At 40.2% G+C, this 22,743-nt stretch overlaps 1 protein-coding gene across 1 annotated transcript in view; it reads right to left on the bottom strand.

The window, feature by feature from the left end:
* Lurap1l (leucine rich adaptor protein 1 like) overlaps window positions 1–16,164 on the bottom strand; it is a 41,074-nt gene extending 24,910 nt beyond the window's left edge. Inside the window, exon 1 of the mRNA XM_031377735.1 lies at window positions 15,107–16,164. Within this exon, the coding sequence (XP_031233595.1) occupies window positions 15,107–15,397 (291 nt within the window). The 5' untranslated portion in view covers window positions 15,398–16,164. The remainder of the gene's footprint in view (window positions 1–15,106) is intronic.
* Between the last annotated feature and the right edge of the window lie 6,579 nt (window positions 16,165–22,743).

Below are 22,743 nucleotides of genomic sequence, written 5' to 3'. Positions count from 1 at the left end.
TGTGTCATTAGGATGATTGAAATATTTATTTTTTTCCTTAGAAAACTTCAATATGGTAACCCAGGCAATTTTAATTTATCAAGTTTGTATTATGAAACCACAAGACCATTATAAAAGTGGGATTAGAGTCAATAGGAAGAAATAAATATTTTTTGAAGTATTTATATCATATACAAGTTTAATAGTCTTGTTTCTACTCTTTCCAAAAATATGCTGCCACGGTTTATTTGACTCCACATTTCATTCCTCAGTAATCAACAGTGATTTCTTGTTTATGGCTGGTTCAAAAGTATGCCTGTTAAAGATACTAGATATAAGACACATGGAAACTGTTTATCTCCGATGAAAAGGAATACAAGAAAATGAGCAAGCATGCAAAAGCACCTCTACCTGCATTCTTTAACTTCCCCAAAATAGCAACTGTAATTGGTCCTTATTGATTATTCAGCCATACTCAAACTTCTTTGTTTGGCATTCTCTTATTTAGGGTTATTCTATCTTTTTTTAATTAATCTCATTTTCACTAACTCTGAACACAGTCATCCATCTGTCTCAATCATTCTTATTATGGTTTCACAGTTAATCAATACTTCTCTCTGTGTCTGATTTGCTGAAGCCATTTAAACAGTCACATATCTCCTCAAAGGGGCATTCTTACAAATTAACTACCTTATATTAATCTGTTCCTCCAATGCTGAATTCCTGTACTCTCTTAAGTTCTAAAGCTGTGTAAATTGGACATGGTTCTATCTAAGAGAGAACTTATTATCTACTGAGAGATCCACAAAGGAACAAAGTCAAAGCCAACATTAAGCAAAATGTAACTGATTGTTTGACCCTCAGTTTAATAAGTCAGAATTAACTGCATGTACTGTGGGAGCTAAGGTTGGAAGGGAGGGAAGAGAAAGGCAAAAGCAAGTGAGCTTTCTGAAGGGTCTGAGGAATGAAAATGGGGTTCTAGTTGGGAATTAAGGTACTAACGTATAGCTTCTGAGCCCAGCATCAGATAAAGAGTTGTGAAATAATATTTTTCTTTATAAAAACAATAAAAACATATACTTTATTAAAACTACCTTGGAGCTTTGACAAAAAAGTTTAATACCACAGAAATTAAATTATTTCATAATAACCCATGCCTTATTACCTGATTCATTGTAAGTAACCTGAAACCCATGTCTCCAGTGTTATCTGTACCCTGTGTGGGGTTCATCACAGGAATCAATATTACTGATAACTAAAAATGTGTGCTGTGTTTACTTCATGCTTTCTGTTGAAATATTTCCTGAGGCAGAGATGTAGAGCCCCGTCTAGGGAACATTTTTGCATTGTTAAATGGTGTGCATGTGAGTTTTCATCTGTGTTGGGTCCAACAAAAAGTGAGAACTTGGAAATATGTATATTAACTATGGATTTTGCGAATAGTACTTAACTGAAACACACAGACACCTAACTGTGACAAAATTAACTCATGTAGAAGAGCACAGAGCAGGCAAATAGATTCCCATTGGACTAATTTTCAAGAGTATGAATCAAACTGACTTTCTAACTTTAATTCCTTTCCTTGCTCTCAGAAGAGTTTGAGACATTTGAGCAGCACCAAGTACTCTACACATAAGAGTAATTCAGAAGCATAAGATTTTCAAGTTGCTTCTTCTTCCTGCATCAAAACCAAGTCAATGATTTTTTTTTTTAAAAAAAAAAAAATCATAACAGTACATTCCTCTGTAAGAACTGGGTGGAATCCAAATGGAGTCCATTTGTCTCGAGACTGAATGCAAACAAACATGACTCAGCGCTTCATGTGGTGAAACTCCAGAACGTTCCCAGTAGTGATGCTGGACTTTTGGAATTAAAGTGTAAATGGAAATGAATTTCCTCTATTTATATTGGCCGAGCCCTGACACCTGGAACAAACAGTTTTGGAAGTGGGAAAGCTGGCCTGTCTTCATCAGTGTGAATTCCCTCCATCTCTGTATCTTCATTTCCAAATCTGCAGTGTGAGAATTAGATACTGCTCCTAGGAGAGTTAACTAACGATAGATGGTTAGAGGAACGGTTGCAGCAGAGCTGATAATCCCTTTGGCCCACTTGATTTCTGGTGCCAATGAAGGTGATGGTGCAATCGGATGACCATACCCAGCACTCACGACATGTACCTAAATCCGTACAGATATCTGAGAAAACCTTTCTATCTTGTTCCATGCACAGCAGTGGGGAAGGGATATTCCATTACCCTTTGGTATGCATTTGCTGTGACATGTATAGGTTGATATGTGGTGGCTTATGATTTCCTAGGTTTCTAAAGGATGACCCTTGAAGGATGGGGGATGAAGCAGAGGTCTGGAATTTGAAGATCCACTACTAAACCCTTTTTCCCCTAGTTTGAGTCCTAGTAATATGACCTGAATCTGGGTAACTATTAAGTCCAGTGTCTGCTAAAATAAGTCTCCATGTATTCTTGTCCATTTTCTCTACTGGCAAACCCAAATACATAAAGGCCATCAATGGATTAATTATACAGACTCTCCCTCACATGTTTACTACGGCTATTTCCAAGCTAAGTTTTAGAAATTTCCAAATAAGGGATAATTGGTACTAGTACAATTATTACAAGGCACACACAAAAGGCAAATCTTAAAAATGAAATAATGCAGTTATGAAGATGATCTATAAAGGATAAAATTCTATTTGATGGCCTGGAATTTTCAGGACAACAGCCTTTGGTAAACACTGTAGCCAAATTAAAGAAAATTAAGTGGAGAGTTTTCAAGTTCTCTCTCTCTCTCTCTCTCTCTCTCTCTCTCTCTCTCCATATATACATGTGTATGTATATGTATATATACATGTATATATATTGTTATTATTATTAAATATAGTAATATTTAATAATATTATTATTATATTTAATATTAATATATTAATATTTAATAATATTCTCCAAGTGATGCTGAATTTTACAAGCCACATGAAATGTAGTGCATGGAGACAGCATAGTACAGTTGTTTCACTGCCTCCTTAACCAGCAGCTAGTGTGCCAGGCAAAAGGCCATTTACAGACACAATTCTAAGACATATACTATATGCCAGATATATGCTATAACCACTGTACTGAGATATATGTCACAAATGTTACACTTATTGTCTAATTGTGATTGTATAACCTAAAGGATGATGAAGGAGACACAGGGAAAAATACTTTGAGAACTCTGGAAATGGTTCTTTTGAGATACATGCATCTCAAAAGAGACGTTATTTTGCTACTGTCGTGAATCATAATGTAAATATCTGATATGCAGGACCTCTGATATTTGACTCCCATGGTAGAAGAGCTGATTGATCTCTGGTCTCTGCAGGCTTAGCGTTCTGTCACTAAAACTTCTAAAGGACAAATCTGATTTCCATGGGGAAAAGTGAGATATGTTAGTAATTACTTCATTATTGTGCAACAATATACACAGGAGAGGAAAAAAGACACTGCCCATGCAGAATGTCTGACTTGGAGAAGTGCTCATTAAGTTCTTGAGAGGCACAGCAGCATCGCAATATCATATGTGCTGTCTGTAGAGATTTAAGAATCATTTGTGTGGTGTGTGTGTGTGTGTGTGTGTGTGTGTGTGTGTGTGTGTTATAGAAAGAGGGAGAATGAAGAGAGTGAGTTGGTTTAGAGGGCCCTGGGTAAGCATAATACATTGATTTGGGCCCTGTTTTTTTTTTTTTAACCTTTAATAAAAGTCTAAAATATTTCAAAACAAATGAAATGGGTTTTAAATGTCTGCCACATATTTAGAATTTTTCCTGTAGAGGATTTGAGTTAAAAAGACTGATTATAGGCAGGAAAATTCCATGTAGTGGTACTTCTCAGAAGGCAAAGCCTGATGCCTTTGGGGAAAGCAGTATTCACACAGCTGTGTACAGACAAAAATATCCAGACAGAAATATACAGTTACTGGCTTAGTTGCAACACTAGATTATGGGATAGCCATTTAAAAATCTTTTTAATTAATATAGTTTCAAATGAATACACACATACACAAATAAATTGATTCATCAAAACTCCTACCAATATTATGATCCCAGAGAGAACATTCAAATTGCACCAGGCTTCTTTCTTTTCCTATGTGTACTAAAGGACATGAATTCTAACCTTTTTTGTGCCTCTGTTAAATTGTTTACCCTCAAATCTCAAAATCTCATTATAGAGCAGGAGAGAGTGGCAGAAGTAGATGTGAGTGCTCTCTGTGCAGGGGCAAGGAAGAACACTCCCTTTTGGGCTGTGCTCTGTCGACATTCCTAGCCCCATGGTTACTAAGATAGGCAGTATCCAAAGGCACACTGGGACCTACAACCAGGAACAAATTCTCCAACGCTCTTTCAAAGGAGATAGAAAATAGTTTTCTTATTTCTTTTTTACATCTATTGCCACAATCATAGACAGCAAGAGGATGTTGCACTCACTGATCAAGGGTCTGCTTCTAAATGCCTGGGTTTGGCTGCTGGGTCTGCATTCTTTGTTCTACTCTGGAAAAGTGCTGCTGGCACACTCCAAACATGAAAGCTGGAACTAGACTGAGGTATACTTTGGTTCACAGTTAGCTCTAAGGAAATGGCTAGGCCATTGGGAGACACAGGCATCAAATCGATTAGTTACAGCTATGTCTTAGAACCAACTATATCTTAGGAGAAAAAAGAGTGAGCCACTAACCACACTGGAATATAGGATCTAATGCTGCCACATCAGGCGTGGCAGATGATGAGACATCTGCATAATTTTGTCAGACTTTCACGCCACGGAAACCTTTTACCAGAGGCTCATGAATATCTTTTAAACAATAACAGTATTTCACTATAGAAAGATTTCTGTCAGTTCAATCTTTATCTACCTATAACTCATTAAGTTTTACAGTGTGGCTAACACCACAGATCTAAATGACAACACCAAGTTATACTGAGGGCCCTGTGTGCATTATCTCTGTGATGCAATTTATAGTCACATTGGAGAGGCAGAGGACTCAAGTGTAAGTTCTGATTGTAGCCCATGAGTCATGTACAATCCTAAAAGGAAGAGTTCCTGTACTCTTAATTATTTCTAATCCTCTGGTCTTGACAGGATAATTTTTCTCTCTAAAAGCCTTTAAATTGTTTTCTGAGAGCCCAAATGTTTTTTTCTCAACTACTCTTGCTGGCAGTATTCAGGCTACCCTGAACTGCTGAGTGGAATGCTTTGCCGCCACCTCGGAGCATTAATCAACTCCATCGTTGCCTTCTTTGCATGGGCCAGATATGGCCTAGTTTTATATATACTTTTGGATTTTGGCTTTGCTTTCACTTGTTTGTGACTGTTTCTTGGAGAAAGAAAGTATTTAATTTAGTAGTACTACTACTGGTAGTAGTAGTAGTAGTAGTAGTAGTAGTAGTAGTAATAGTAGTATAGGAGATTACAATTGAGAGACTTTGGACATTTTAAAGAAACAGAACTTTTAAAGTGTGTAAATTCTTTTTAAGTTTGTGGGACTTTTAAAGTTATACTATGGTTTGTTTATACTGTGATGTTAATATCATATCTTGAAGATAAACAAGAAAAAAAGACATTGAGAATCAATGCTGATGTGTTTGTCAGGTTGACCAGGACTCAATTTGCTAATTTTGTTTGTCTGTTGTCAATATGACACAAGCTGTAGTCATCTAGGAAGAAGAGGTTTCAACTTAGTAGTTGCTACCATCAGAAAGGCCTATAAGCCCAGGGGCACTTTCTTGATTAAGGATTGACGTGTAAGGGCCCAGCTCACTGTGGGTAGTTCCAGCCCTGGGTAGGTGGTTCTGAGTTATATAAAAAAGAGAGCTAAGCAAGTCATGGAGTGCAAACCAATAAGCAACGTTTCTCCATGGCCTCTGCTTCAGCTCCTGCCTTGAGGAATTCTTTTCATGATGGACTGACTATAAGCTATCAGAAGCAACAACTCTTTTTCCTCACTAAGTTATCTTTGATCATTATATCTTTTTACAGTAAGTGAAAGCAAACTAGTATAGTGTATATTTATTCTACTGGTTCTGTTCCTCTAGAAACCCTGAATAATATAACATGTATTAGTTATTTTCTCTAGTAAATAAGTAACTGGACCATATTAATAACATTAATATTAATAATATCAACAATACTATATTATTAATTAAGGCTCAAAATTTGGTCAGGGTATATATGATGTATGTGTTTGTGTGTAGGTAGGTGCATTAGTATGTGCATGAGAATGGTGGTCAGAGGACAACCTCTGGTGTCATCCTTGAGAATGCCACATGCTTCCTTTAACATGACACTTCTCCTTGTCCTGGAAATGGTAAGCCAGTAAGCTAGATTGGCTAGTCAAGGAGCCCCAGGGAGCCCCCTGGTTCTTTCTTCCCAAGTCTGAGACTTCACTCATGCACCATATGCCAGGCATTTTTAGATGGGTTCTTGGGATTGAACTCAGGTCATGATCATGAGGCAAGCACTTTACAGACTATGCTATTTCTCAGTTCTATTGCCATTATAGTAATGACACACAGTGATAAATGTACAGAATAAGTAGACTTTTACACAAATCTATGGTGATTTCTTTTGGATACACTTCTGCAGCACTGGCAAGGCCAGAATGGCCTTTTATTTCTTTAAAACCATAGCATCAAGCTTATCAAGGTACTTTATGCACATCCTACCCACAGCAAAGCATCAGTGAACAGTTCTTCCAGAGTACAATGCAGCAATTGGCACTGTCTTCTCTTTGCAAACAAGCCTAAAAGTTTATTGCTATTAGTCTCTAATGCCAAAACATAATCACAACACCCTAGATATGCTTTGAAGCAACAAATTTGTATGCCAGGTGATAGGTAGATAGATGGTTAACATAAATAAAAGACTCATAGAAGACTACTTATTGGTTGAATCTAGAAAAATACCTGCATCATGAGCTTCTAAGAGTTATGAATATATCTGGGCATGATGGCACATACCTTTAACCCTCCAGCTCTCTGGAGGCAGTTTGGTGAATCTCTCTCCCCCTCCCCCTCCTCCTTCTCTCCTCCCACTCTGCCCTCTCCCTCCCCTCCCCCATTTCTCTCTCTCTCTCTCTCTCTCTCTCTCTCTCTCTCTCTCTCTCTCTCTCTCTCTCTGTGATGTGTGTGAGGGGGAGTGGGTGGGTGGGTGTTTGTGTAAGTGTGTGGGTGTGTAGGAGAGAGAACAATGTTGAGTAATTTTTTTCTATAGGTCTTCACCTTACTTGGGGGACAGGGCTCTGCACAGAACTTGGAGCTCACCAACCCAGCTAGACTATGGGGCTATGGGGACCAGCAAGCTCTAGGGATCCTCCTCTCTCTTCCCTACCCCATGCTGGAGTTACAGGCTTTCCTGCTGAGGCCTTAAATTCAGGTCCATAGGAATTCAGAAAACACTTTACTCATTGTGCAACCTTCCCAGACCCTGCCTGAGCTTAAAAGCCCATTTCAAAGTCTCTCAAGGCCCTGGCAAAGCAGAGGGCTACCATTTGAATGCAAAGGTGTGGCATTGAAAGAAAAAACAAGGGGATGAGAGACAGCTCAGCTGTTAAGAGTATTTATTGTTCTTGTAGAGTTTTCCTTCCCATAACCTACAGGGTGGCTTACAAGATTTGGTAACTTCAGTTTCAGGGGGTCCAGGAGACCCAATGATTCCATCTCGTACTAACAGATGGTCAAGGGTTCCAAAGACTTTTTCATGAACCTTAATTCCATAGCTGTGCCTTAAAAACTAAAATCTCAATGCAGGAAAATATCTTTTCAATGTGTCTCATGTCAATAGAGGATAGGAATATATTTTTATGTCTGCACAAGATGAACATTCCAAGTTTAAAATTCCCACACAACTTGTAGCCTTTTTTTAAACAATGCAGCATGCTTCTGTTATGCAATCTGCATGGAAGGAAATACTTTTCTTCCAGAAAATGTTCTTAGGGTGGGTGTGGTGGTGCATTTCTTTAACTTGAGCACTTGAAGAGTACCTGTGAGTTTGAGGCCAGTCAAAGTTGTGCAGTGAGACCTTGTTTCAAAAAAGGAAAGAAGGATGGAAAGAAGGAAGTTAGGAGGGAAGAAGGAAGGAAGGAAGGAAAAAAGGAAGGAGGAAGGAAGGAAGGAAGGAAGTTAGGCTACTGAGCCAACAACATTGCTTAGCAGGTTTGATAATCTGAGTTAAGTCCCAGGACTTACACAGTAGGAAATTGAATCCTGAGTTTTCCTCAGTCTCTCTCATACATGGATGCTGAGGCATTAGTTTGTGGAAGTGTGATGGTTTTCAAGTTATATGTTTACCTTCTATGAGCGTATAGCAAAGTGACATTAGGGCTGCTGTCAATGCAAGAGCCAATCATTTCGAAAGTATGTCTCATAAGATTTACTTATTATGAGCAGAGACTGAAGGAAAGGTCATCCAGAGACTGCCTCACCTGGGGATCCATCCCACATGCAGACACCAAAGCCAGACACTATTGCTGGTGCCAAGAAGTGCTTGCTGACAGGAGCCTGATACAACTGTCTCCTGAGAGGCTCTGCCAGATCCTGACCAATACGGATGCAGATGCTCACAGCCAACCACTAGACTGAGCACACGGACCCCAATGGAGGAGTTAGGGGAAGAACTGAAAGAGCTGAAGGGGCCTTATCTGGCATCAGTGGGAAGGGAGGCCCTTGGTCCTGTGAAGGCTTGATGCCCCAGTGTAGAGGAATGCTAAGGTGGTGAGGGAGGGAGTCGGTGGGTGGGTGGGGGAGGACCCTCATAGAAGCAGGGGGAGGGGGGTGGGGGAGGGGTTTGCAGAGGGAAAAACGGAAAGAGAATACCATTTGAAATATAAACAAATAAAATATCCAATTTAAAAAAAAAAGAAAGATTTACTTATTACATTAAGAATACTAACATTAAACAAAGGGACAAAAGACAGAAGCAGCTACTGCTGGGAACTAGCTGCCTTGCATGTCTTTATCCCTAAGTTAAACCCTTAATTTACAAGATTGCCAGGGTCACCTCATGAGTCAGGAGGGCTTATCCTCCTGAGTCATATCCACATCCAGCCTCCCCTGTCTCAAATGTAGCATCTGGCGCCCACTGACATGCTGGCTTGTAACCATTCTCTGGCCAAATTATCTTCCTATTTTATCTTTTCAACCATCTTGAGAACTCATTAAGGAAAATGCCCCCACTTCCCAGCTTCCACCAAGTAATAAAAATCTCCTTGCCTACACTTGTGGACCCAAAGCCAAGTGTGAAGCTAAGAAAATTAAAACTTGCTTCTAAGGGAATTTTAAGGTTTTTATTTTTTTTAATTACAAAAACAACAAAGCCATTTAAAATAGGGAGGGGGCATATTAAGAAAAACTCATTAAGAAAAGTATCCATAAAAGTCAAGCAGAAATTTATTTTCAAGATTTTTTTCAAATATTTTAATTTGTGTTCTAGTATCATTTATGATTTTTTTCTTACAAAAAATTAGATTCACTTATTTTACGCATCTGAGTGTTTTGTCTGCATGTATGTCTGTGGAACTGGACAGGGAACTGAACCAGGACTCTCTGCAGAAACAGTAAGTGCTCTTAACTGCTGAGCCACCTCTTGAACCCACTTTGTCTCCCATGTGTGCATTTGTGTCTAGTCCAAGGCATTGCTCTGAAAACGTCATTAAAGACAAAAGTTGACAACCAGCTGCAGTGTGTGATATGTTGTAGTAAGAAAGTCTGAGACACTAACTTCAGAGTTCTATGCTCACAGATGTTGAAATCTGCAAACTATGGCTCCAAATCTGGAAATCAGGACCCAGGGTTTTCATGTCAGCTTTCACAATGGCTCCAGCCTACCTGAAGACTATAAAGGGTTTGTACCTGAGAGAGCCCTGACTGGGATCCACATGATCACTCCCACAGTCAGTGCCTCTCCTCCTCCACAGCAGACACAGCTCTTCTAACTAATGCTGGTAGAGGAAGGTGACAACAGGACTGTGCATTAGACGCCGTATAACTTCAATCTCCTATGGCCTGCTCTATTGCCTCTATTATTTTCTTCATGTCAAATTTGCCACAGAGTAAATATATGAGAATGGTTTTCATTTTCAAGCTTGAAGTATGCTCCAGACATTTGGAAATAGTACAACAACCTTTTGAAATAACTTACGAGGTCATAAAATATAATCATATAGAATAATTAATGAAGTCCTCATCTTAAGAAGATTGTTTAAAATGAATCTTTGTACATAATGTGAGAAGAAAGCTGCAAACAAAGAAAGTCTCTCAAAAAATAATACTTATTGTTGTATGTGTATATGATGTGTATGAGGGCAATGGCATGTACCATGGTGTGTGTGTGTGTGTGTGTGTGTGTGTGTGTGTACAGACCAGAGGACAACTGTTAAATATTGTCACCTACTTTTCATATGTAGGTTCCAAATGAATTCAGGTTGCCAGGCTTGGCAGCAAGTGTCTTTACACACAAAGCCATTACAAGAACCCTGATGTTGACTTTTTTTAAGGAAGACATTTTGTTCTTATTCCCTAAAATCAAGGAATGACACACACATACACACACACACACACACACACACACACACACACGAGCACGCATGATTACTGACTAATAAATGAATCCGCATTCACAACAACCCCTGCCACACATCCCAAGGGCTTGTTCTGTGAGTTTCTTATCATTTTATGAGGTACTAAGATATTACAGATTTACAAGAGCTAAACTACATTTTTAAAAGAAATTTCTGAAATATAGATCAGTGTGGGGGGAAAATGCTTAGTACATTGTGGGGAGCCGCAGCTGCCACCCTATACATATATATTGAACACCTGGTCTCCGGCCAGAGCAGAGAGCATTGAGATAAACAAGCCTTAGCTGGAAAAGCTGTGTGCCTCTAGTTTGTGATGCAAGCTGGTATGATTTCTCATAGCCTATTATGTTTTGCCACATAGCTAATGCTGATTGGGACCAAGGAAAGTAACCCACAAGGACTGGGGGCTGGAGAGAGAATATAAGGATAGGGAGTAAGTATGTATAGATAGTAAGTAAGATAGAGAGAATATAAGAAGTAGTAAGTATGTAGATTTAGGGCTGGTGATGGGTTATGTAAGATTTAGGAGTAAGTGTTTAGAATGGGGGCTGGAGTTGGAGAATAGTAAGTATGTAGGGGAGAGTAAGTAAGATGTAATAGACTAGGAGAGAATATAAGAAGTAGTGAGTAAGTATGTAGAATTAGGGCTGGTGATGGGTTATGTAAGATTTAGGAGTAAGTATTTAGAATTGGGGCTGGTAATGGGATAGGAGAGAAGATGTAGATATAGAAGATGTAAGGATAGATGTAAGATACAGAATTAGGAATAAGTATGTAACTAATAAGATGTAAGTAGTAATAAGTAAGATGTAAGAAGGAGATATAGAAGAATATAAAAGAAGCTAGCTAGTAAAAGAAGTAAATATGAGGGTTCCTGATTAAACTGCATGGAGAAGGGCTTGGTGTTTGCCTCCTTACTTCTAACTGGACGGGTAAGGCGGCCGACAGTACATAAAATCAGGTCCCATAAGTTCAAATGTTAATTTTGTTCACTAATTAACTGTGTGGCCTTAGCCTGCTTTCTCAACCCATCTCTACACCAAGACAAAAGGTTCCTTTTCAAGTATGAATACCTCCTTTCTTGTAGTCTAATCTGAGGTGCAAATGATATGATACATATTACAATGAGCTGAGAAGTAATGAACAAATACTATTGGACAAATTTTGTTTTATCATTTGTATATTTTGTTGTGTTGTGTTTTTGTTTTTTTATGACAAGGTCGCACTGGGTAGGCGTGGCTGTCCTGGAACTCACAGAAGTCTGCCTACTTCTGCCTCTGAAGTGCTGGCACCCCTCACAGGCTTCTTGGGTAAATTTTGTATCAGAGGCCCAATACATACCTCCAGTTTCATAATAAATGTCACATGTAACTCTACATTTCTCTCTTGTATCGTCAAATTTCCTAATTGCTAAATTCAAAATAAGAACAATTTCCATTGAAAAATTTGTTCCTTCCCCCAAAAATCCTAAAATTAGTTAGATTTTTCCTTTTGTATCAAATTATGCTTGCAAATGCCTTTATCAATATTTTCCTTACAACTGTTGGGATAGTCACCTACTTTTCACATGTACAGCTAACATGACACTAAGAAGGGTTTCAACATTAAAGTGTTTGGCTTGAAACGGCTTCTTACCTCACTTTAATGTCTTTACCCACTTTTCTGCCTTACAAACCACCTTCTAGCTTCTAAGAGCAATGACTACAACATTTACAGACAGGGATAAAAGATGTTATCCATGGAAGCATAAAAGGAGATGGTTGGGGACTGAAGGGATGTTCAGTGGGAAATGTGCTTGCCTCCCAAGCATGAAGGATCGCGTTATGATCCCTAGCATCCACACAAACACCAAGTGCATTCCTGTAATCCAGTGAACAAGCTGGCTAGCTAGACTAGACAAATGGATAATCGATGCCTCAATATATAAGATGAAGACTGATGGAGGAAGGCACATGTTGTCAACCTACACATGCGCCCAGGTGCGTCTGCCTGTGCAAAGCTAAGAAGAACACACCTCTGCCTTCTAAATGAAGCCAGTGTCTAAAAGGTTTAGTCTCAATGGAGACTCTTATTAGAACAGAGTTTATCCCAAAGCATCAATCTTGACATACATTTTTCTTAGTCTACAGACATTGAGATCACACAGAGAAAATCCAATGAAGATTCATTAGTTTGTTGTTACTGTCCATTTGTCTTTTCAAAAATTAATACCAGAGTGCTGGAGAGATGGTTAGGTAGTTATGAGCTCATTCAAAGGACCCATGTTCAGTTCTAGCACCCATATGGTAGCTTACAACTGTCTGTAATTCCAGTTCTGGTGTATACAACATTTTTTTCTGGCCTTTGAGGACACCAGGTATAAATGCAGTATACAAACACTCATTCAGAGAAACCATTCATACTGGGTAAAATAAAAATACTTTTTAAAAAAACTGATGTAGCATGATCATCATAAATAGCAAGATATCACTGAAAAGTTTTTTTTTTATCAACTTGGAAATTTTCATTAGGAAAATAGATATCTGGTAGATATTCTTAGTTGAAAATGACCAATTTTCTTTATCCTACAGAATTCAATACTACAAATAAAAGTCAAATAAGCATAAGAGATTTGAAAGCCCTTAATGGACAATCTTATTGATTGAAAAGGTTCTTTTTGTTTGTTTGTTTTTACATTCACGTATTTAGTTTGTGTGGCCTACATACATGTGCATGTGTCACCATGGTGCTTGTGTAGAGGTCAGAGAGCAACTTGTGGGAGCTGACTCTCCATATGAAGACTGGGTTTCAAACAGGTCATCAGACTCCGGAGCTAGCATCTTTACATCCTCTCAGGCCCGTGGTTCTCAACCTTTCTAATGCATCCAACCTCATGTTATGGTGACCCTAAACCATAAAATTATTTCATTGCTATTTAATAACTGAAACTTTATTAGTTTTAATGCAATCTGTCTGATATGTGACCTCCGATGGGGTCTAGACCCACAGGTTGAGAACCACTGCCTAGACCAGTAATGACTCTGCACTTGGTAGATGTTTGAGATGCTTAGAGTCTAAGAAATCTCACCTCCTTTATTTTTTATTGCATCTTTCTGAGCTCAATGCTTACTTAGACATGGTAACTATGTAATAAATATTTGAAGTGATTAATATGTATGACTTGTATATGTACATTTAGGCAGTGAAATATGAATAGTAATAAAATAATTTGTAATGCACAAAGTATATATATCCATATATACATATTCTGTTATATGTAGAAATAAAGATATATTTCAATATCTGGAACATTTTCAAGTGGTAAGCAAGTACTGAAGACATGAAGTCTTCAAGTAGATTAGGTTTAGAGATCTATCGAGGGTCTTTAGAGTGATACTCTATAGTGTTTTAATAGGTCATGATCTCTGAAGACTGTCGTTTTGCTTAGAATTTATCACTGGGGTCCCTATCACAGAAAATAAGAATGGAAGGAAACTTAGATGTGAACCTCCCACAGACTCCTTTTGTCAGAAGCCCTTTTCAGGTTCCCCCCCCCCATAGCCACACTCCCGCCTCGTCCCCCCCCCCCCCCCCACACACACACAAGACTGAGGACTGCTGTTGAAATTTTCCTCCCCTTCAAGTTGGTAGAAAATGCTATTGGTTTGTGGCCATTTGTTTCAAAAGGCTTAGAAAGAGATAATTTCCTCCAATCAGCTCATCATTGTAAAGATCACAAACTGAGATCTGTAGAGGCCAAGACTCGCCCAAGAGCTCAAGGCAAATGAATGAACGCCTTAGTCTAAGGACATCCGGAATAACGAGTCTTAGACTTACTTGACCCATTGTCCTAATCCGAGGTTCACAGAAATGGTAGAGAAAACAAGTGCTGATTGAGGACTATAGGAAAGGGTAGGAGGCAGTCATTAGCAAATCCCTGTGCTCGGGGTCACCTGCTCTCCAGGATCAAAACAGTGAAACAAGCCATTCACAGGCACATCAAGGGCGAGGAGCCATTGTTTTCAGAACCAGCTGTGGCGAATCTACTCAACAGTGGCCTTGGGACAGCTGCAGCTGCTGCCTCAAGGGGAGGGTGGAGGAGAGCAAACTACCGAGGCAGGCTGCAAGGACCCCGCCACGCCACCTCCCGGCCAGCTGGGAGGCATTTCTGCGCTAAGTACGTTGGACTAAACCACCCTCTCTCTGAACCAAAGCAAAACGTAAACCGCTTACGACAGGCCCAGATCCGCGCAGTAAATGCGGGCCTTCAGCAGGCTAGTGCGGGAGAACCTGCGGCTGGCAGCTGCAGAGTCGTGCGCGGGGAGTAGCACTATCAGAAAGTAGAGTACAGCCAAAAGAGCTTCCAGGGCACCCCGTGGCCGAGCAAAGTCCTTAGGGTTCACGCTTAGCTGTAGCCGAGTCCAGAGGCGCGCTCCCGCTCACCTCCTCCCATCTTCTCCCCTACTCCTGCGCTGCCCTCTCCGGTCCCAGGCCCCGAGGTCCCCAGGTCGCCGCATCACACTCACCATCTCCTGCCTGAGGATGTGCAGTTTGGTCTCTAACCTCTCCAGGGCGCTGGGGTGGCTACGTCTTGGAGAGCCAGAGGCAGGGGAGGATGAAGACGAGGAGGACACGGAGGGCGCGAAGCTGCTGCAGCTACTGCTGCTGCTGCAGCTCCCACCAACCCCGCTGGGGTCCGCAGCCCCTTCCCCGGGCGCCGGCTCCTCCCCGCGCAGCGAGCGCGCTAGGCTCTCGGGCACTTTGCGCCCCAGCTTCAGCTCGATGTCTCTGAGGTCTGGCAGCGGGCCGTCTTCCATGACTCTTTGCGAGGGGCGACACTGACAGTAAAGGCAGAGGGCGCGAGGAGGCGAGGCGGCGGCGGCCTGGCGGGCTCCGTAGCTCAGCACTGGGTTCCCCGGGCAGTGCCTGGGTCCCCGAGGTCGCCGGTGCGCTCCATGCCCCGGGCGCAGTCGGCAGATCTGCACCCGGCTGCAGTTTCAGGCTCCGCCGCTCCGCAGCCAGCAAGATTAACCAGATCACTTCATTCCTTCCTCGCTGGCCACTCCACCGCCAAGTTGAGTTAATTGATACTGCAGAGAAGAAGGGCAAAAGCTAATACGTTATACCGAGAGACCCAAGAGAGAAATGGAACCTGCTCGATGGGGGGAAATTCCCATTTCAAACTGTCCATTCACATCCCCGCGCCGTTCACGGTGCCCATCTGGTATTACACCACACTGAATAACGATGTGGCCACACTCCCGGGTCGTTTCATTTTCCAGCCATATGTCGCCAAGGATCAGACTATCTTGGACGGTCAAGAAAAAAAAATCTCTGATCAATGAAATAAGTGGGTTCGTCCTGTGTGTATGCGGTATAGACGCATTGAAAAAAAAAAAAAAAAAGAAAGAAAGAAGAAAAAGACACGGTTAGCTTAGCTGGGGTTCAAGGGCTTCCTGGTTGCCGCAGCAGTGTCCTTTCCTTTTAGGCTGTCTCATCCAAGTCATTGTGTTCCTCCGAGCCTCGGAAACTTTAAACTCGGCTGGCAGGTGGACCAAAGCAGAGCCAACCCTTGTACCGTATGTCATAGACAAGAAGGGCAGCAAGATCTTTCCCAATCCTGAAGCTAAGAAACTTGACATGCAAGTTCCTGCCTCAGCTGAGTATACCCATATTAGGTTACTAAGTTAAATGTTTTCCTGCTGAAGTCCCCTGTCAGCTACAACCTGTAGAACACATTTTTAACATTAGAGGAAGAAGAATGGCTAAATTTTATGTCGTCTTCCATCCCCCCAACTTTCCTAAAAGCCAATACACATAGCATTAGAAATCTTGCCCAACAGCTTCCCAAAGAACAGAGAAATTCAATCTCGATAAACAGTCCAGTGAAACTGTACAATGAGCTATAATTGTCTTACCAATATTCCAGTATACTACCCCAAGCAGAAATGGATAATAGAATAGCCAGAGCACATATATATATATATACATACACACATATATTTATTTATATATATATGTATATATAAATGTATATATGTGTATATATATGTTTATATATATATATATATACTGAGAGAGCAGGAGAATTTTAAATGGAAGAAATTGCAGAATCCTTCCTCTTTAATTATGGAAGAAAACCTCTGAAAATAACTAGTGAAATCATACTTGTTTTCTTTGATAATTTACCTATAATTTGCCGCTATTTCAGAAGCACCACAACTTTGTAAACCATTAACCTGGCATACTTCTACCAAGTAAATTAGCATAAAGTACATAGATTATAAGATTGCTTGAACATTGTATTTGTGTCAGTGAGAGTTGAGAGTAGTATTTTCAACCCACTGAACTATAATTTTAGGTTTCCATTGAAGTGTTTCCAAGTTGATCCTTTTTTTCTGGGACCTACTGGTTTGTGCCCTTGGTTCTTCTGGCCTCCTTTCACATTCAGCTTTTCCATTCAAAGCAACATAGATAAATGGAGTTTGGAGTTTGTTCATGTCATTTTTCTCATCTAAGAAACCTTAAAAGGAGAAAAAGCATAGACCTTCTGAATGAAGTATCTCGTGTCAGGGAAAACTTTGCTGAAATGATCCTGTCAACAAGCCAGACCTTTGCATGTGTTAACCGTTTTTAAATGAAAAAAGAAAAGAAAATGTTGTAAGCTAGGTGGCTCATTTCAACATCCAAACTACCATTTATGGAATCCAAGAAGAACCAACTTAAATTGTACCCTCTCCCATAAAACTGCATGTATTGTTTTAGAGCTGGCAAATCACAAGCTCATTGCATGAGGATTGCACTATGGCATGTAATTATGGACGCTTCTCATTTGAGTCATGGACAGCTTTTTATTATAAACTGTGCAAAGTCCAACTCAGAGCTGAATGCAAAACAAACCTCATGTGTTCAATATCTAGTTTGATCTTCGTTCAACAAGTCATTGTTGAGTTATCATCAGTGGAGTGTCTATCTGTAACTAAGACAGTAGTTGACTTTATAATAAATAGTGTATTAGAGTCAGGTGGTGGTGGCACATGCCTTAAATCCCAACACTCAGGAGGGGGAGACAGGCAGATCTTTAAGTTGGAGGCCAGCCTGGTCTCCCTAGCAAGTTCCAGGAGAGCCAAGGCTATACTGAGAAATCCTGTTTGGAAACAAACAAACAAACAAACAAACAAGTATATTTCATATAGTTAGCATTTTGTTCTGGTTAAACGTAAGACACATTTAAGCACTTAAAGAAACATCTGGTTATGTTAAGTTTTTAAAGTATTCTTTATGACACCTTATGATATATTTGTTTAAAATAGAAGTGTTTTGAATGCCCAGGTTGGGGAACAATTTAGAATTATAATCCTTACTGGGCCTATAATAAACTATGGTAGACTTTTCTTCTCTGTGGTCTGATATGATATTTCTCATTCTAAATATCTGAAAATTGGATTTTTTTTTTAAGTTTTAGTCTTGAGCACATTTTCTGTACATCTTAAAGATATATCTATGTAAATCTGAGGAAATGTGTGAGAGGGTTGGCCAGTAGTAGCCGGTTCCTTGATGTGGGAAATTAGACATAAGCTGCCACACTGAAGTCTAGATGGGCAGTGGGCAGGGTATAGTATCCCAAGCAGTGTAAGGGGGAAACCAGGGAGAAGAAAACAGACAAGGACAGACACACCCTGACTGCAGTCTTTTAACAGCTCCCTGCCCATTCCAGCTCAGTGCTTGCCAGTTCACTGTGTTTACCGAGGCCTAATGCACTGAAACAGAACTGTAAAAACATTGGGTTTGTGTGTGGCAGTTTTTATGCTTTAGTAGGTGATAGGTCTGGGGACTGCATTGGTTCTGACTTATGTTAGTCTTTCTACTTTATTAAGACGCATACGCAAATAAGAATGGATGTTGAAGTATGGAAACCAGGGAGACTGAACTTCCTCTACTGTTGGATTGTGTTCACAGAGAACAGAGGCCTCTCATTTATTATAGAAAAATCCCTGTTGGTTGATTACATAGGAGCATTTTTGGACTCAGATGACACAATCTCAAAGAATGCTATGGTCTCATCAAACTGAGGTGAGACCTACTTCTCCCATTCCTAGATAAGAACACTTCCTGGGCAGAGCGGGTGGTGAGGGGTTTGGGGAGGCGGGGGCGAACCTCAGAGCAACAGCAGACTCAGCAGGACTTGACTATGTGGGTAGCATCACTCCTTACTTAGTCTGCTGTTGGCATTTCAGTTAAACAAGAACGCCCTAGCACCTTTGCTCTGGCACTGACTGACAATCTGCCAGTTCCCAGCTCCTGCTGGCACCGTTCAAGGACTTAGGCTGTCCATACCTGAGACTCCACTCCCCACAGTGCAGAAGAAAATCAAGCTGCCAGCAGGGTCAAATTACCCTTAAGGGTTTTAGGAAGTAACTATTTAATGGGTATCATGTTCTTTGGGTCTTTTATTTAAAAGCGTAGATCTGCTGTGGGTGTAAATATTTGTGTTCAGCTTATAGGCGGAACAAGGAAGGTAACACGGCCAAGCTGAAGAATGTTGACCTTACCCATATATAGGAGAATTATATATCTAGTAAAGCCACTAAAGTTTTATCTGGCCCATTTATAACACCATTAAATCACCTAATGGTTTTGTTGCTGGCTTAGATCTGTTTATCCAGTAACATCATTTAGTTAACTAACAATCTGAGCAAGTTGTGCGTGTGACAGCTATCTATCTATCTACTGCCTATCTATCGTCATCTATCTATCTACTTACTTACTTTCCTATTTATATTTTCCCTTCTGTGTGTCTGAAATGTTTCTCTCTAAAGAGTACAGTGCCTTTAAAGAGTGCTCTTTGAAATCTAATTAATATTTATAATCAGAGCTAGCCACTTCCTGAAGAGATTTAGCACATAATACTAAAAGTAGGTCACTACCATCTAAGTCTCCCTTATCCCCAGTCGATAATCCCTGTCAAATCTCACTTTGTCTTCATCGCTTGTACTAGTGCCTGATTTTCTCTTTCATGCTTTGCTCGTTTTTTTTTTTTTTTCCAGACTGAACTCAGATAGAGAAATCTTGGTACTTTCCTCAGTAGCCATCCCAGTGTGATTTAGAGGATGACAGTTTTGATTCTGTTTTGGTACATGTTTACAACAAGTTCCATGCAAATATGCAAGCAGCTGATTTGTGATCTTCTAGGGTGGTAAAAACACTTCTGTCATATCAGTATATCATTCTGAGCCTGAGTAACCAACCTGAGCTGGGGAAAGGTGTATAGTCATATAGGTCAGTATATCGTCTCCGATGTCCAGGTCGGATAGTTGTAAATGACTGTGCTATTTATGTAAATAACAATAGGAAACGACTCACATAAATAAATATATTCAAGAACATAGAAAAATCAAATGTCAAAGATTTAGGGAATCTTAATGACATTTGAGGACTTAGTGTATTTATTTTCATTTACCTAGCCAAAAGTTTACAAGATAATTTATAAATAGTAGGAATATTCAGCAGAGGGTTTCCACAATTCCCTGGAAATTTTACAACAATCTCTTGCAAACTGGTATGAGCTGGTTCCTGGACACTTTTGTTTCTTATAATTGCTGAAGGGAAATCACTGAAGTGGTGGGAAGTCCAGGAGTTAGCCGAACTGTGACTGGAGAAGCATGTGACACTTCAGAAAGCTCAGGAAATCAATCACTTGTGTTGGTTTTCTTGGACTGCCATAAAGTCGCACAGAGCGGCTAGCTTAAAATGATAACGATTTATTATTTCAAAGTTTTACAAGCTAAAGGTCTCAAGAAATGGCTGAGTGCCCAGCATGTCCCCTGGCTTGTGTCAACACACCTAGGACCACAGCCTTCACGTTTGTTGCTTCTTTCCTCTGTGTACATATTTCAAATCATTTCTTCTTTAAAGGATGCCATATTGGATCCCAGCCCCATTCACCATATCGCAATGTATCTTACATTAGTGAATTATAACTGAAATCATCCCATCCCTCCCTAACCTCTCACTCTGAACACTACAGCTCAAAATTAGCCTTCATTGGCTACTGACGAGCCTTGTAGTGTGGATGTATGTACATGTGTGTGATTTTTTTTTAAAGCGGTTTGTGATTCAGTGAGAATATCCTTATAATCATAGGAATGGATATAGAGTATTTGTATCTTATATAAAAGATAAGTACAATAATTATGTTCTCAGGCCCTTGGTCCTGTGAAGGTTCTATGCCCCAGTGTAGGGGAATGCAGGGCCAGGAAGCTAGAGAGGGTAGGTTGGTGAGGGGGAAGGAAACAGGTTTTTTGGTTTTCTAATTTTCTTTTTTTTCTTTTTTTCAGAGGAGAAACTGGGCAAGGAGATATATGACATGTAAATAAAGAAAATATCTAATAAAAAAGTACCTTCTCAGAATAATAAAGCAATGGCTACTAGTCATTATGTCTATAGTATTTGTCATTTTATTTAAAATTTATCATTATATCATATCCCATTTGGGGGAGTGTATTGTAGTAAGGCTTTAATCTATATGAATCAGCAACACAGCAACAACTTTTTTTTTGTACCAGGAAAATATTTTAACTCAGAAAAGCAAAAATTGTGATAAATTGGGAGACTATAGAAAAATAATAGATGGATGGAAGCGGGTACATCCTGAGCATAGGAATTATGCCCAACCCCTACAGGTATTTAATGTTCCAAGCAATTTAGAAAACAAATGCTATTAACCCTCCCCTGTAAAGAAACTTTTTAAACTACAAAGGATGAAAAACTCAGTGGCAAGTAAGGAGGCTAGAACTGCTCCTAAATTGTATTCTACTACTAACTACATATTATTTTCTGTGGGCTTTTTGTTTGTATTTTCTTGTTTGTTTGTTTTGTTTTTAATATGCAAGAGTGTTTTGCCTGTATATATGTGTGTGTGTATATATATATATATATACACACACACTCACACACACACACACACACACACACACACACACACACACACACATATATATATATATATATATATATATATATATATATATATATATGTACTACTTGTATGCCTGATGCTTTCAGAGGTCAAGAAGAAGCATTGGATCCCCTGGAACTAGAGTTACAAATGGTTCAGAGGCACCATGTGGGTGATAGGAATTGAACCCAGTTCCTCCAGAAGGAGCAACTGAGACATCTCTGCAGCCCTATACCCAGTTTTCTTCACCTTCTGGTGATCTTTAATCCTAATTAGCACATATAAGGGAGGCTGGACAAGGTAGCTCACACCTTTAATCCCCATACTTGGCAGGAAGAAGCAAGTATATTTGTATGAGTAGGAGATCAATATGCTTTACATGATAAGTTTCAAGCCAGCCAGGGAGACATAGAGAGAGCCTGTCTCAAAACAACAAAAGCAAAATTACAAAAAAACAATAATAACAACAAAAGCAGAATTACTGAGTGGTTTAATTTCTGCCCTACGTGTTTGGGGGAGCATATTGTAGTAAGGATTTAACACAGGGCCTCATACAATTAAGGGAAGTACTTTTAACACCGGACATATATTTTTAAATTTTATTCATGTCTTTTTCTTTATTTTCCTCCGTTCCTTCCTCCCCCCAACCCAAGACTATCTCACTCATATCAGGCTGAACATACACTTTTAAGAAATCAAAATATGAGTGGCTCAGGTTGCTTCTGGTTTGTCTGGGCCGGTGCCCTGAACAGACCTTGGGCACAAACTCTGCAGCCAGTCCCACAACCCCCAGAGGAAGCTTCACTCCCAGGCCCTCTAACATGCCCAGGATCAGAGGTGAGGAGGACACAACATCTGTCCCAACACCAGGAGTAACTGGGACCAGTAGGACCCAGGCACACAGTAACTCCACTGGCCAGCCCAGTGGCTCAGGTTGCTTCCAGTCTGTCTGGGCCAGTGCCCTGAACAGACCTTGTGTGCAAACTCTGCAGCCAGTCCCACAACACCCAGAGGAAGCTCCACTCCCAGGTGCTCTAACAAGCCCAGGATCACAGGATCCCAGAATCACCAGATCCCAGAGACAGCCTGACTCTGAGGAGTTCTGACACAACCAGGATAACAGGAAAGACAGGCTCCAGTCAGATTTAGCAAGGGCAGGTAGCACTAGAGATAACCAGATGGCTGGGGTCGGGGGGGGGGGGGGGG

This window comes from Mastomys coucha, unplaced genomic scaffold, assembly GCF_008632895.1.
Source record: "Mastomys coucha isolate ucsf_1 unplaced genomic scaffold, UCSF_Mcou_1 pScaffold18, whole genome shotgun sequence".
Lineage (NCBI taxonomy): Eukaryota > Metazoa > Chordata > Mammalia > Rodentia > Muridae > Mastomys > Mastomys coucha.
Note: the sequence above shows the minus strand (reverse complement) of the source record. Positions and strands in the feature narration are given on the sequence as shown.